Source organism: Salvelinus fontinalis, unplaced genomic scaffold (genome assembly GCF_029448725.1).
Source record: "Salvelinus fontinalis isolate EN_2023a unplaced genomic scaffold, ASM2944872v1 scaffold_0196, whole genome shotgun sequence".
NCBI classification, from domain to species: domain Eukaryota; kingdom Metazoa; phylum Chordata; class Actinopteri; order Salmoniformes; family Salmonidae; genus Salvelinus; species Salvelinus fontinalis.
In genome coordinates this window covers 281318-294230 of record NW_026600405.1, presented here as the reverse complement: position 1 = coordinate 294230, position 12913 = coordinate 281318, and the positions used below count along the sequence as shown (strand labels likewise).

The following is a 12913-nucleotide window of genomic DNA, read 5'->3' as shown; positions in this document are numbered from 1 at the left end:
CTCTGTCTCTTTAACCCTTTCTGTCCCCCATCCTCTCTCTCTCTCTCTCTTTAACCCTTTCTGTCCCCATCCTCTCTCTCTCTCTTTAACCCTTTCTGTCCCCCATCCTCTCTCTCTCTCTTTAACCCTTTCTGTCCCCCATCCTCTCTCTCTCTCTCTAACCCTTTCTGTCCCCCATCCTCTCGCTCTCTCTCTTTAACCCTTTCTGTCCCCCATCCTCTCTCTCTCTCTCTTTAACCCTTTCTGTCCCCCATCCTCTGTCTCTCTCTCTCTTTAACCCTTTCTGTCCCCCATCCTCTCTCTCTTTAACCCTTTCTGTCCCCCATCCTCTCTCTCTCTCTCTTTAACCCTTTCTGTCCCCCATCCTCTCTCTCTCTCTCTCTTTAACCCTTTCTGTCCCCCATCCTCTCTCTCTTTAACCCTTTCTGTCCCCCATCCTCTCTCTCTCTCTCTCTCTTTAACCCTTTCTGTCCACATCCTCTCTCTCTCTCTCTCTCTTTAACCCTTTCTATCCCCCATCCTCTCTGTCTCTCTCTCTCTCTAACCCTTTCTGTCCCCCATCCTCTCTCTCTCTCTTCCTCTCTCTCACCCAGGTGTAATAGCTACTCAGAGAATCATAGCCAGTTCTCCAGATACTGATCTGCCTACTGTTGCTGGCCTGAGGGTAAGAGGCAGGGATGTGTGTTTGTTCTGTGTGTGTTTGTGTGCGAGAGAGGGACAGGCCTGAGCAGGCTGACCTGTTTGTCTGTCTGAAGATGCGAGGAAGTGTGTGTTGTGTGTGTGTGTATGTGCGTTGTTTAAATTGCCTTGCCTGGAAGGTGTGGATGTGTTTACGTGGCCTGGAAGGTGTGGATTAGAGGTTGACCGATTATGATTTTTCAACACCGATACCGATTATTGGACGACCAAAAAAGCCGATACCGATTAACCTGCCGATTTAAAAAAAATATATATGTGTGTGTATTAGAGGTCGCCCGATTAATCGTAATTTCCGATTTCATAACAATCGGAAATCGGTATTTTTCGACACCGATTTGGCCGATATTTAAAAAAATATATATATATTATTCTTTATTTTTTTACACCTTTATTTATCCTTTATATATCTAGGCAAGTCAGTTAAGAACACATTCTTATTTTCAATGACGGCCTAGGAACGGTGGGTTAACTGCCTTGTTCAGGGGCAGAATGACAGATTTTTACCTTGTCAGCTCAGGGATTCAATCTTGCAACCTTACGGTTAACTAATCCAACGCTCTAACCACCTGCCTCACGAGGAGCCCGCCTTTTACGTGAATGCAGTAAGAAGCCAACGTAAGTTGCTAGCTAGCATTAAACGTATCTTATAAAAAACAATCAATCAATCATAATCACTAGTTAACTACACATGGTTGATGATATTACTAGTTTATCTAGCGTGTCCTACGTTGCATATAATAGATGCGGTGCGTATTCACAAAAAAGGACTGTCTTGTTCCTATGTGTACCTAACCATAAACATCAATGCCTTTCTTAAAATCAATACACAGAAGTATGTATTTTTAAACCAGCATATTTTGCTAAAAGAAATCCAGGTTAGCAGGCAATATTAACCAGGTGAAATTGTGTCACTTCTCTTGCGTTCATTGCACGCAGAGTCAGGGTATATGCAACAGTTTGGGCCGCCTGGCTCGTTGTGAACTAATTTGCCATAATTTTACGTAATTATGACATAACATTGAAGGTTGTGCAATGTAACAGGAATATTTAGACTTATGGATGCCACCCGTTAGATAAAATACGGAACGGTTCCGTATTTCACTAAAAGAATAAACGTCTTGTTTTCGAGATGATAGTTTCCGGATTCGACCATATTAATGAGCTAAGGCTCGTATTTCTGTGTGTTATTATGTTATAATTAAGTCTATGATTTGATAGAGCAGTCTGACTGAGCGATGGTAGGCGCCAGCAGGCTTACGTAAGCAGGTTTACGTGGCCTGGGGGGGTGGGTGCGTTTGCGTGGCCTGGGGGGATGGGTGTGTTTGCGTGGCCTGCGGGGGGGGGGGGTGTTTGCGTGGCCTGGTGAGTGTCTGTCTGTGTCTGAGTGTATAGGTAGGTAATGCTTCAACATTTGTATGAGGGCTCTGTATTATGTGTGTGTACACATCCTAGAAGGCCTTGTATCTTCACTCTTAACCTGTCTCTTCCTCTGTCTTCCCATCTTTCTGTCTCTCCCTCCTCCTCTAGAAAATGGGTGCTATCCTCACCACCAGTAACAAGGAGGTGGTGAACAAGAGTGATGTCCTGTTCTTGGCGGTCAAACCCCACATCATCCCCTTCGTGCTGGATGAGATTGGACCAGACATAGAGGACAGACACCTTATAGTGTCCTGTGCTGCAGGAGTCACCATCAGCTCTATAGAGAAGGTCAGAAAACACACACTTGCATGGACACACAGAGAAGGTCAGAACCTGTCCTGGACCGGTCTGGTAGAGTCCATGGATCAATTGAAAAAGAGTCTTGTTAGGTCGTGCCTATTTAGTTCTGTCAGAGAAAATGTTTTATGGTCACATAGGTACAGTGAAATGTTTTGTTTTACAGGGTCAGCCATAGTAGTACTGCGCCTCTGGAGAAAATTAGGATGAAGTGCCTTGCTCAAGAGCACATGGACCGAGTTGTTGTAATTATTGTTATCATTGGCTCTGGGATCTGAACTAGCAACCATTCGGTAACTGGCCCAATATTGAAGAACCTAAAGAACGGTCAATGGACCAGGTGTCTCTTTTAAACACCATTGCTGCCAGGACCCAAGAATTCCTCCTATAATCTCCTTTCATAACACTGTCCTCGTCAGCTTTTGTTGTTATTTACATAACAGATCCCCGTTTCCTCCATTTAGAAGTCTCCTTCATGTACCTCCTCCGTTTAGAAGTCTCCTTCATGTACCTCCTCTGTTTAGTAGAAGTCTCCTTCCTGTACCTCCTGCGTGTAGTAGAAGGCTCCCTCCGGTACCTCCTCTGTTTAGTAGAAGGCTCCCTCCGGTACCTCCTCCGTGTAGTAGAAGGCTCCCTCCAGTACCTCCTCCGTGTAGTAGAAGGCGCCCTCCGGTACCTCCTCCGTGTAGTAGAAGGCGCCCTCCGGTACTTCCTCCGTGTAGTAGGAGGCTCCCTCCGGTACTTCCTCCGTGTAGTAGGAGGCTCCCTCCGGTACCTCCTCCGTGTAGTAGAAGGCTCCCTCCGGTACCTCCTCCGTGTAGTAGAAGGCTCCCTCCGGTACCTCCTCCGTGTAGTAGAAGGCTCCCTCCGGTACCTCCTCCGTGTAGTAGAAGGCTCCCTCCGGTACCTCCTCCGTGTAGTAGAAGGCTCCCTCCGGTACCTCCTCCGTGTAGTAGAAGGCTCCCTCCGGTACCTCCTCCGTGTAGTAGAAGGCTCCCTCCGGTACCTCCTGCGTGTAGTAGAAGGCTCCCTCCGGTACCTCCTCTGTTTAGTAGAAGGCTCCCTCCGGTACCTCTTCTGTTTAGTAGAAGGCTCCCTCCGGTACCTCCTCCGTTTAGTAGAAGGCTCCCTCCGGTACCTCCTCCGTGTGGTAGAAGGCTCCCTCCGGTACCTCCTCTGTGTAGTAGAAGGCTCCCTCCGGTACCGCCTCCGTGTAGTAGAAGGCTCCCTCCGGTACCTCCTCCGTGTAGTAGAAGGCTCCCTCCGGTACCTCCTCCGTGTAGTAGAAGGCTCCCTCCGGTACCTCCTCCGTGTAGTAGAAGGCTCCCTCCGGTACCTCCTCCGTGTAGTAGAAGGCTCCCTCTGGTACCTCCTCCGTGTAGTAGAAGGCTCCCTCTGGTACCTCCTCCGTGTAGTAGAAGGCTCTAACCTCTAATCAACATCATCCTCAGTCTGACCCCCCCCCCCCCCCCATCCATCCACTCACACACGTTCTCTTGTCAAATAATTGATCTTGACAAATCTTACAAGTGTTTCTATCTCTCTTTACCTCTCTCTCCCCTTCACTAACCCATCTCTCGCTCCCCCCGCAGAAGCTGCTTCAGTACCGTCCGTTCCCCAAGGTGATGAGGTGTATGACCAACACCCCCGTCGTGGTGAGAGAGGGAGCTACAGTCTACGCTACAGGAACACATGCTGAGGTACACACACACACACACACACACATATTCACTTGGCACCAGCTGAGGTACACACACACATATTCACTTGGCACCAGCTGAGGTACACACACACACATTCACTAGGCACCAGCTGAGGTACACACACATTCATTAGGCACCAAACAGAAGAAAACCGGGTGAACCCGTTTCCGTTGCAAAAAAGTTTTTCTACGGTGTGCAGTAAATAAGGGTAAAATCTCCATCTCTTTTTCCTTAATATCATTCTCTTTCTCTCCCCATCTCTCTCTTTCTCTCCCCATCTCTCTCTTTCTCTCCCCATCTCTCTCTTTCTCTCCCCATCTCTCTCTTTCTCTCCCCATCTCTCTCTCTTTCCCCCATCTCTCTCTCTCCCCATCTCTCTCTCTCTCTCTCTCCCCATCTCTCTCTCTCATCTCTCTCCCCCTACCCATCTCTTCTTCCACTTCCCCACATGTCTGGCAGGTGGAGGATGGTAAGTTGTTGGAACAGCTGATGGCCAGTGTTGGGTTCTGTACAGAGGTGGAGGAGGACCTTATCGATGCCGTCACCGGCCTCAGCGGCAGCGGCCCCGCCTACGTGAGTCACTGACCTATCAAGGAGAGGTACAGGGGCCTGACCCCGTCTACGTGACTCACTGTTGACCTATCATAGAGGGGTAGAGGGAGTGACTTCTGGCTTAAATAAGAGTGACTTCTGGCCTAAATAAAGAAGTGGTTGTGTGTGTGTGATGACAGGCGTTCACAGCTCTGGATGCTCTAGCCGATGGAGGGGTGAAGATGGGTCTACCCAGGAGACTAGCGGTCAGACTGGGAGCTCAGGCACTACTGGTCAGTAACATCATAGTATCACACTGTAACATATCATTACAGCTCAGGTCTAACTGGTCAGTAACATCATAGTATCACACTGTAACATCATTACAGCTCAGGTCTAACTGGTCAGTAACATCATAGCATCACACTGTAACATATCATTACAGCTCAGGTCTAACTGGTCAGTAACATCATAGTATCACACTGTAACATATCATTACAGCTCAGGTCTAACTGGTCAGTAACATCATAGTATCACACTGTAACATATCATTACAGCTCAGGTCTAACTGGTCAGTAACATCATAGTATCACACTGTAACATATCATTACAGCTCAGGTCTAACTGGTCAGTAACATCATAGCATCACACTGTAACATATCATTACAGGTCAGGTCTAACTGGTCAGTAACATCATAGTATCACACTGTAACATATCATTACAGCTCAGGTCTAACTGGTCAGTAACATCATAGTATCACACTGTAACATATCATTACAGCTCAGGTCTAACTGGTCAGTAACATCATAGTATCACACTGTAACATATCATCACACTGTAACATATCATTACAGCTCAGGCCTAACTGATCAGTAACATCATAGTATCACACTGTAACATATCATTACAGCCCAGGTCTAACTGGTCAGTAACATCATAGTATCACACTGTAACATATCATTACAGCTCAGGTCTAACTGGTCAGTAACATCATAGTATCACACTGTAACATATCATTACAGCTCAGGTCTAACTGGTCAGTAACATCATAGTATCACACTGTAACATATCATTACAGCTCAGGTCTAACTGTTCAGTAACATCATAGTATCACACTGTAACATATCATTACAGCTCAGGTCTAACTGGTCAGTAACATCATAGTATCACACTGTAACATATCATTACACTGTAACATATCATTACAGCTCAGGCCTAACTGGTCAGTAACATCATAGTATCACACTGTAACATATCATTACAGGTCAGGTCTAACTGGTCAGTAACATCATAGTATCACACTGTAACATATCATTACAGCTCAGGTCTAACTGGTCAGTAACATCATAGCATCACACTGTAACATATCATTACAGGTCAGGTCTAACTGGTCAGTAACATCATAGTATCACACTGTAACATATCATTACAGCTCAGGTCTAACTGGTCAGTAACATCATAGTATCACACTGTAACATATCATTACAGCTCAGGTCTAACTGGTCAGTAACATCATAGTATCACACTGTAACTTATCATTACACTGTAACATATCATTACAGCTCAGGTCTAACTGGTCAGTAACATCATAGTATCACACTGTAACATATCATTACAGCTCAGGTCTAACTGGTCAGTAACATCATAGCATCACACTGTAACATATCATTACAGGTCAGGTCTAACTGGTCAGTAACATCATAGTATCACACTGTAACATATCATTGCAGCTCAGGCCTAACTGGTCAGTAACATCATAGTATCACACTGTAACATATCATTACAGCTCAGGTCTAACTGGTCAGTAACATCATAGTATCACACTGTAATATATCATTACAGCTCAGGCCTAACTGGTCAGTAACATCATAGTATCACACTGTAACATATAATTACAGCTCAGGTCTAACTGGTCAGTAACATCATAGTATCACACTGTAACATATCATTACAGCTCAGGTCTAACTGGTCAGTAACATCATAGTATCACACTAACATATCATTACACTGTAACATATCATTACAGCTCAGGTCTAACTGGTCAGTAACATCATAGTATCACACTGTAACATATCATTACAGCTTAGGTCTAACTGGTCAGTAACATCATAGTATCACACTGTAACATATCATTACAGCTCAGGTCTAACTGGTCAGTAACATCATATTATCACACTGTAACATATCATTACACTGTAACATATCATTACAGCTCAGGTCTAACTGGTCAGTAACATCATATTATCACACTGTAACATATCATTACACTGTAACATATCATTACAGCTCAGGTCTAACTGGTCAGTAACATCATAGTATCACACTGTAACATATCATTACAGCTCAGGTCTAACTGGTCAGTAACATCATAGTATCACACTGTAACATATCATTACAGCTCAGGTCTAACTGGTCAGTAACATCATAGTATCACACTGTAACATATCATTACAGCTCAGGTCTAACTGGTCAGTAACATCATAGCATCACACTGTAACATATCATTACAGGTTAGGTCTAACTGGTCAGTAACATCATAGTATCACACTGTAACATATCATTACAGCTCAGGTCTAACTGGTCAGTAACATCATAGTATCACACTGTAACATATCATTACACTGTAACATATCATTACAGCTCAGGTCTAACTGGTCAGTAACATCATAGTATCACACTGTAACATATCATTACAGCTCAGGCCTAACTGGTCAGTAACATCATAGCATCACACTGTAACATATCATTACAGCTCAGGTCTAACTGGTCAGTAACATCATAGTATCACACTAACATATCATTACACTGTAACATATCATTACAGCTCAGGTCTAACTGATCAGTAACATCATAGTATCACACTGTAACATATCATTACAGCTTAGGCCTAACTGGTCAGTAACATCATAATATCACACTGTAACATATCATTACAGCTCAGGTCTAACTGGTCAGTAACATCATATCATCACACTGTAACATATCATTACAGCTCAGGTCTAACTGGTCAGTAACATCATAGTATCACACTGTAACATATCATCACACTGTAACATATCATTACAGCTCAGGTCTAACTGGTCAGTAACATCATAGTATCACACTGTAACATATCATTACAGCTCAGGCCTAACTGGTCAGTAACATCATAGTATCACACTGTAACATATCATTACAGCTCAGGCACTACTGGTCAGTAACATCATAGTATCACACTGTAACATATCATTACAGCTCAGGTCTAACTGGTCAGTAACATCATAGCATCACACTGTAACATATCATTACAGCTCAGGTCTAACTGGTCAGTAACATCATAGTATCACACTGTAACATATCATTACAGCTCAGGTCTAACTGGTCAGTAACATCATAGTATCACACTGTAACATATCATTACACTGTAACATATCATTACAGCTCAGGTCTAACTGGTCAGTAACATCATAGTATCACACTAACATATCATTACACTGTAACATATCATTACAGCTCAGGTCTAACTGGTCAGTACCATCATAGTATCACACTGTAACATATCATTACAGCTCAGGTCTAACTGGTCAGTAACATTATAGCATCACACTGTAACATATCATTACAGCTCAGGTCTAACTGGTCAGTACCATCATAGTATCACACTGTAACATATCATTACAGCTCAGGTCTAACTGGTCAGTACTGTACTAACAGCAACCCATCGTTACACCAGACAGACCAGAGCCCAAACAGTAACCCATCGTTACATCAGACAGACCAGAGCCCAAACAGTAACCCATCGTTACACCAGACAGACCAGAGCCCAAACAGTAACCCATCGTTACACCAGACAGACCAGAGCCCAAACAGTAACCCATCGTTACACCAGACAGACCAGAGTCCAAACAGTAACCCATCGTTACACCAGACAGACCAGAGTAACAGTAGTAGAATGGAGGACTGTTTTTCTGAATTCAACATAACATTTTTTAACTTTGGAATTTCACTTTGTTGTCTGTATAGAACAGATTTAAAACATGTTCACACTGCATTGTTCTTAGCCCCAGACTAGACTGGTCCTGGGATAGCTTAACCTGTGTTCACATAAGCATTAGCTAACCCTGGACTAAGTTGTAGTCCATAGCTTTGGGCTAACGGACAAACACAACATGGAACCAACATCTCTGACACGCGACCAATGTTATGAGCAATACGACGTTTATTAACACATTATTTCACGTTGCTTCTAGACTAGCATTTAATTTCCAACAGTACTAGTGTGAATAAACCTTCCTGTCTGCCTGACCGTAAATCATTTTCACTTATGAAATTCGATCTCACCCCTGTAAAGAGAATGCTGTGCACGAACGAGGCGTCAACTTTTCTGATCCCGGCGAAATCATGCAACAATAATAATACCATCATGGATATATCCAATTACAGTAAATGTCAATAGAACATCTATGAAATAAACGAAAATTGAGCGTTTTCTGCCCTTCCAGCTGTAGAGTTTTTAGCTTAAGTTGGCTGAGTAAGAAGACGTTAGCCAGCCTGCTACATAGCAACCACTTCTGTTAGGCATAGCAACCAATGTCTTTGCCCGGATGGAAGTGTTTTGTCCTCAGATGGAAGGATGAAATAGTACTCAAAGTAACGTGCAGAACGCATCACAAGCATATGTACGTTAAGGGATTGTGATTGGACAGTGACCAATTCTAGGCGATGTTCTTGACCTTGATTCACACTCACTGGCAATTTATGCACGGTGTTTCTGGGGCTAGTATGCACAGTGTTTCTGGAGCTAGTATGCACAGTGTTTCTGGTGCTAGTATGCACGGTGTTTCTGGGGCTAGTATGCACAGTGTTTCTGGGGCTAGTATGCACAGTGTTTCTGGGGCTAGTATGCACGGTGTTTCTGGTGCTAGTATGCACGGTGTTTCTGGGGCTAGTATGCACGGTGTTTCTGGTGCTAGTATGCACTGTGTTTCTGGTGCTAGTATGCACGGTGTTTCTGGTGCTAGTATGCACAGTGTTTCTGGGGCTAGTATGCACAGTGTTTCTGGGGCTAGTATGCACGGTGTTTCTGGGGCTAGTATGCACGGTGTTTCTGGGGCTAGTATGCACGGTGTTTCTGCGGCTAGTATGGACGGTGTTTCTGGTGCTAGTATGCACAGTGTTTCTGGTGCTAGTATGCACGGTGTTTCTGGTGCTAGTATGCACGGTGTTTCTGGGGCTAGTATGGACGGTGTTTCTGGTGCTAGTATGCACGGTGTTTCTGGGGCTAGTATGCACGGTGTTTCTGGGGCTAGTATGCACGGTGTTTCTGGGGCTAGTATGCACGGTGTTTCTGGTGCTAGTATGCACAGTGTTTCTGGAGATAGTATGCACAGTGTTTCTGGTGCTAGTATGCACGGTGTTTCTGGGGCTAGTATGCACGGTGTTTCTGGGGCTAGTATGCACGGTGTTTCTGCGGCTAGTATGCACGGTGTTTCTGCGGCTAGTATGCACGGTGTTTCTGGTGCTAGTATGCACGGTGTTTCTGGTGCTAGTATGCACAGTGTTTCTGGAGATAGTATGCACAGTGTTTCTGGGGCTAGTATGCACGGTGTTTCTGGGGCTAGTATGCACGGTGTTTCTGGTGCTAGTATGCACGGTGTTTCTGGTGCTAGTATGCACAGTGTTTCTGCGGCTAGTATGCACAGTGTTTCTGGTGCTAGTATGCACAGTGTTTCTGGGGCTAGTATGCACGGTGTTTCTGGGGCTAGTATGCACGGTGTTTCTGGGGCTAGTATGCACGGTGTTTCTGGGGCTAGTATGCACAGTGTTTCTGGGGCTAGTATGCACAGTCTGAGCTAACGCTACTCAGGAGCAGGGCAGCTAGCCTGCGTTAAGGTTGATGCTATCCCACTTTACAATGTGTGAACACTCGCTTAGCCCCGGGCTAACCCCAGCTTCTAAATAATGATGAGACCTTTGAACTCCCAGCTCCCATTTTAATTCTAAAATCTAAAAGGAGTCAATATGATGCCCTTGCTGGTTTTGTGGTTGACTGATGGTGACTCCCTCCCTCTGTCTCTCTCTCCTCCTTCACCCCCAGGGAGCAGCTAAGATGTTGTTGGACTCTGAGCTGCACCCTGGCCAGCTGAAGGACAACGTGTGTTCCCCTGGGGGAGCCACCATCCACGCCCTGCACGTGATGGAGAGTGGCGGATTCCGCAGTCTGCTCATCAACGCCGTGGAGGCTTCTTGTATCAGGACACGGTGAGGGGGGACACACACACACACACACACCTGAAACCAGACACACACACAGACATGCTGACTTACCTCTTCCCCTCCTCCTCAGGGAGCTGCAGTTCCTAGCGGACCAGGAGCGCATCTCCCCGGCAGCCATTAAGAAAACCACCCTGGACAAGGTCATGCAGCAGCCTGGGGTCAGCCAGGGGTCAGGGGTCAACGGCAAGCCAGGACTCAGCCTCAGGAGAAACCCCCCAGGACCTGTCAAGAAGAACAACTGAGATGGACACACACACACACACACCTATAACGCCAGGACTCAGCCTCAGGAGAAACCCCCCAGGACCTGTCAAGAAGAACAACTGAGATGGACACACACACACACACACACCTATAACGCCAGGACTCAGCCTCAGGAGAAACCCCCCAGGACCTGTCAAGAAGAACAGTGGATGGATGGACACACACATATACACTCTCACTCACACACAGAATTTGGAAATGCAGCTTGTACAGACCCATAGCCTTGGTCTGACAGGGTGTCTGTGTACACACACGTGAACAGAAATGCATGTACAACATGCCGCCAGTCTACCTTGTCTTCAGTCTGTCTGAGGATATGTGTCTCTGTGGTGATAACGACCCAATGGGCCAAAACATCAGTGAATATTTCAGATAGAAATGCAATGCATAGAGCTGACATGATTCCTTATTCTGCATGACAGAGGAATGCATAGAATCTGTTCTTTGCAATTAATTTCTTTCTGAGCGTTTCTTTTTAATGTTGCCCCTGCAGCCGAAGCAGGCAACAGATGGCTTCAGTGATGGCTTTTTTTGCCTGGTGACTCAAACTGAATTCTTCCCACTGCTCTGTTCACTGCACACGTTGAAGTTGTTTGTGGTGACGTCATAATGAGGGGTGTTGATCCAATCGCTGATGACTTTTGTACATCTCGAACCAATCAGAGCATCAAAGCCAATGACAATTTTTTTTTAAACGCCTCTTTACTCACGTGTGCTTTGGCTCTGGCCCAACCCATTGGTTTCTGGGACCAATCGGGAACATTTATGTTTGTGTTTGGGAAAATCGTCAAGGGGGGGTACTCTGATCCAGACTCATTTCGTAGAAGAAACGCTAGTGGCCTAGCGTTTTCACGGGAGCAAGGAGTTTGGGTACCTAGGCAAGCCATTTCTAAGGTAATGTCCCAAATTGCACCCTATTCTCCCCCTCCCCAATAGGGGTCAAAGGTAGTGCACTATAAAGGAAACAGGCTGCCATTTGGGATTCACACCAAGTGTACTATACAGACAGTCACAATGTATTTTAAATGAAGCCAGATCACACCATGAAAACCCTTTTATTTTGTTTGTTGTGATTTTCTTGTCATTATTTTTGGCCCACAGTGTTATTTTATGGACTGACTGAACAACAATTGTTTTGAGAATTTGAGTTGTTTTTGTTTTTTATATATTCTATTGTCCGTATGTTGCGGTCACCATCAGGACAACAAATTAACACTAGCCACCAGACAAATGAACACTAGCCACCAGACAAATGAACACTAGCCACCAGACAAATGAACACCAGCCACCAGACAAATGGACACCAGCCACCAGACAAATGAACACTAGCCACCAAACAAATGAACACTAGCCACCAAACAAATGAACACTAGCCACCAAACAAATGAACACTAGCCACCAGACAAATGAACACCAGCCACCAGACAAATGAACACTAGCCACCAGACAAATGAACACCAGCCACCAGACAAATGAACACTAGCCACCAGACAAATGAACACTAGCCACCAGACAAATGGACACTAGCCACCAGACAAATGGACACTAGCCACCAGACAAATGCTGGTAAAAGGTCTGGGTGACTGGTAAATTTTTCAATCCATGAGTCACAATGGCTGGCACGCCAAAAATATATTTTCAAGCGCTGGTCACCATCATTAGTTTCTAAACCTCTCTACTGTGTGAGAATGTGGGTCGCCAGGTCAAAGCAGGCCCATTGTTTACATGGTGTGACCTTTTAACT

The 12913-nt window shown here is 45.1% G+C and overlaps 1 protein-coding gene across 1 annotated transcript; it reads left to right on the top strand.

Annotated features, from left to right (window-relative positions):
- Nucleotides 1-552: 552 nt before the first annotated feature.
- On the top strand, nucleotides 553-12316 carry LOC129844337 (pyrroline-5-carboxylate reductase 1, mitochondrial-like; the record flags this gene model as incomplete). Its single annotated transcript, XM_055912640.1, has 7 exons — nucleotides 553-664; nucleotides 2227-2406; nucleotides 4008-4115; nucleotides 4578-4691; nucleotides 4850-4942; nucleotides 10727-10890; nucleotides 10976-12316. Coding segments are annotated over 7 exons (943 nt in total), but the record flags the coding sequence as incomplete, so codon positions are not given.
- Nucleotides 12317-12913: the final 597 nt, after the last annotated feature.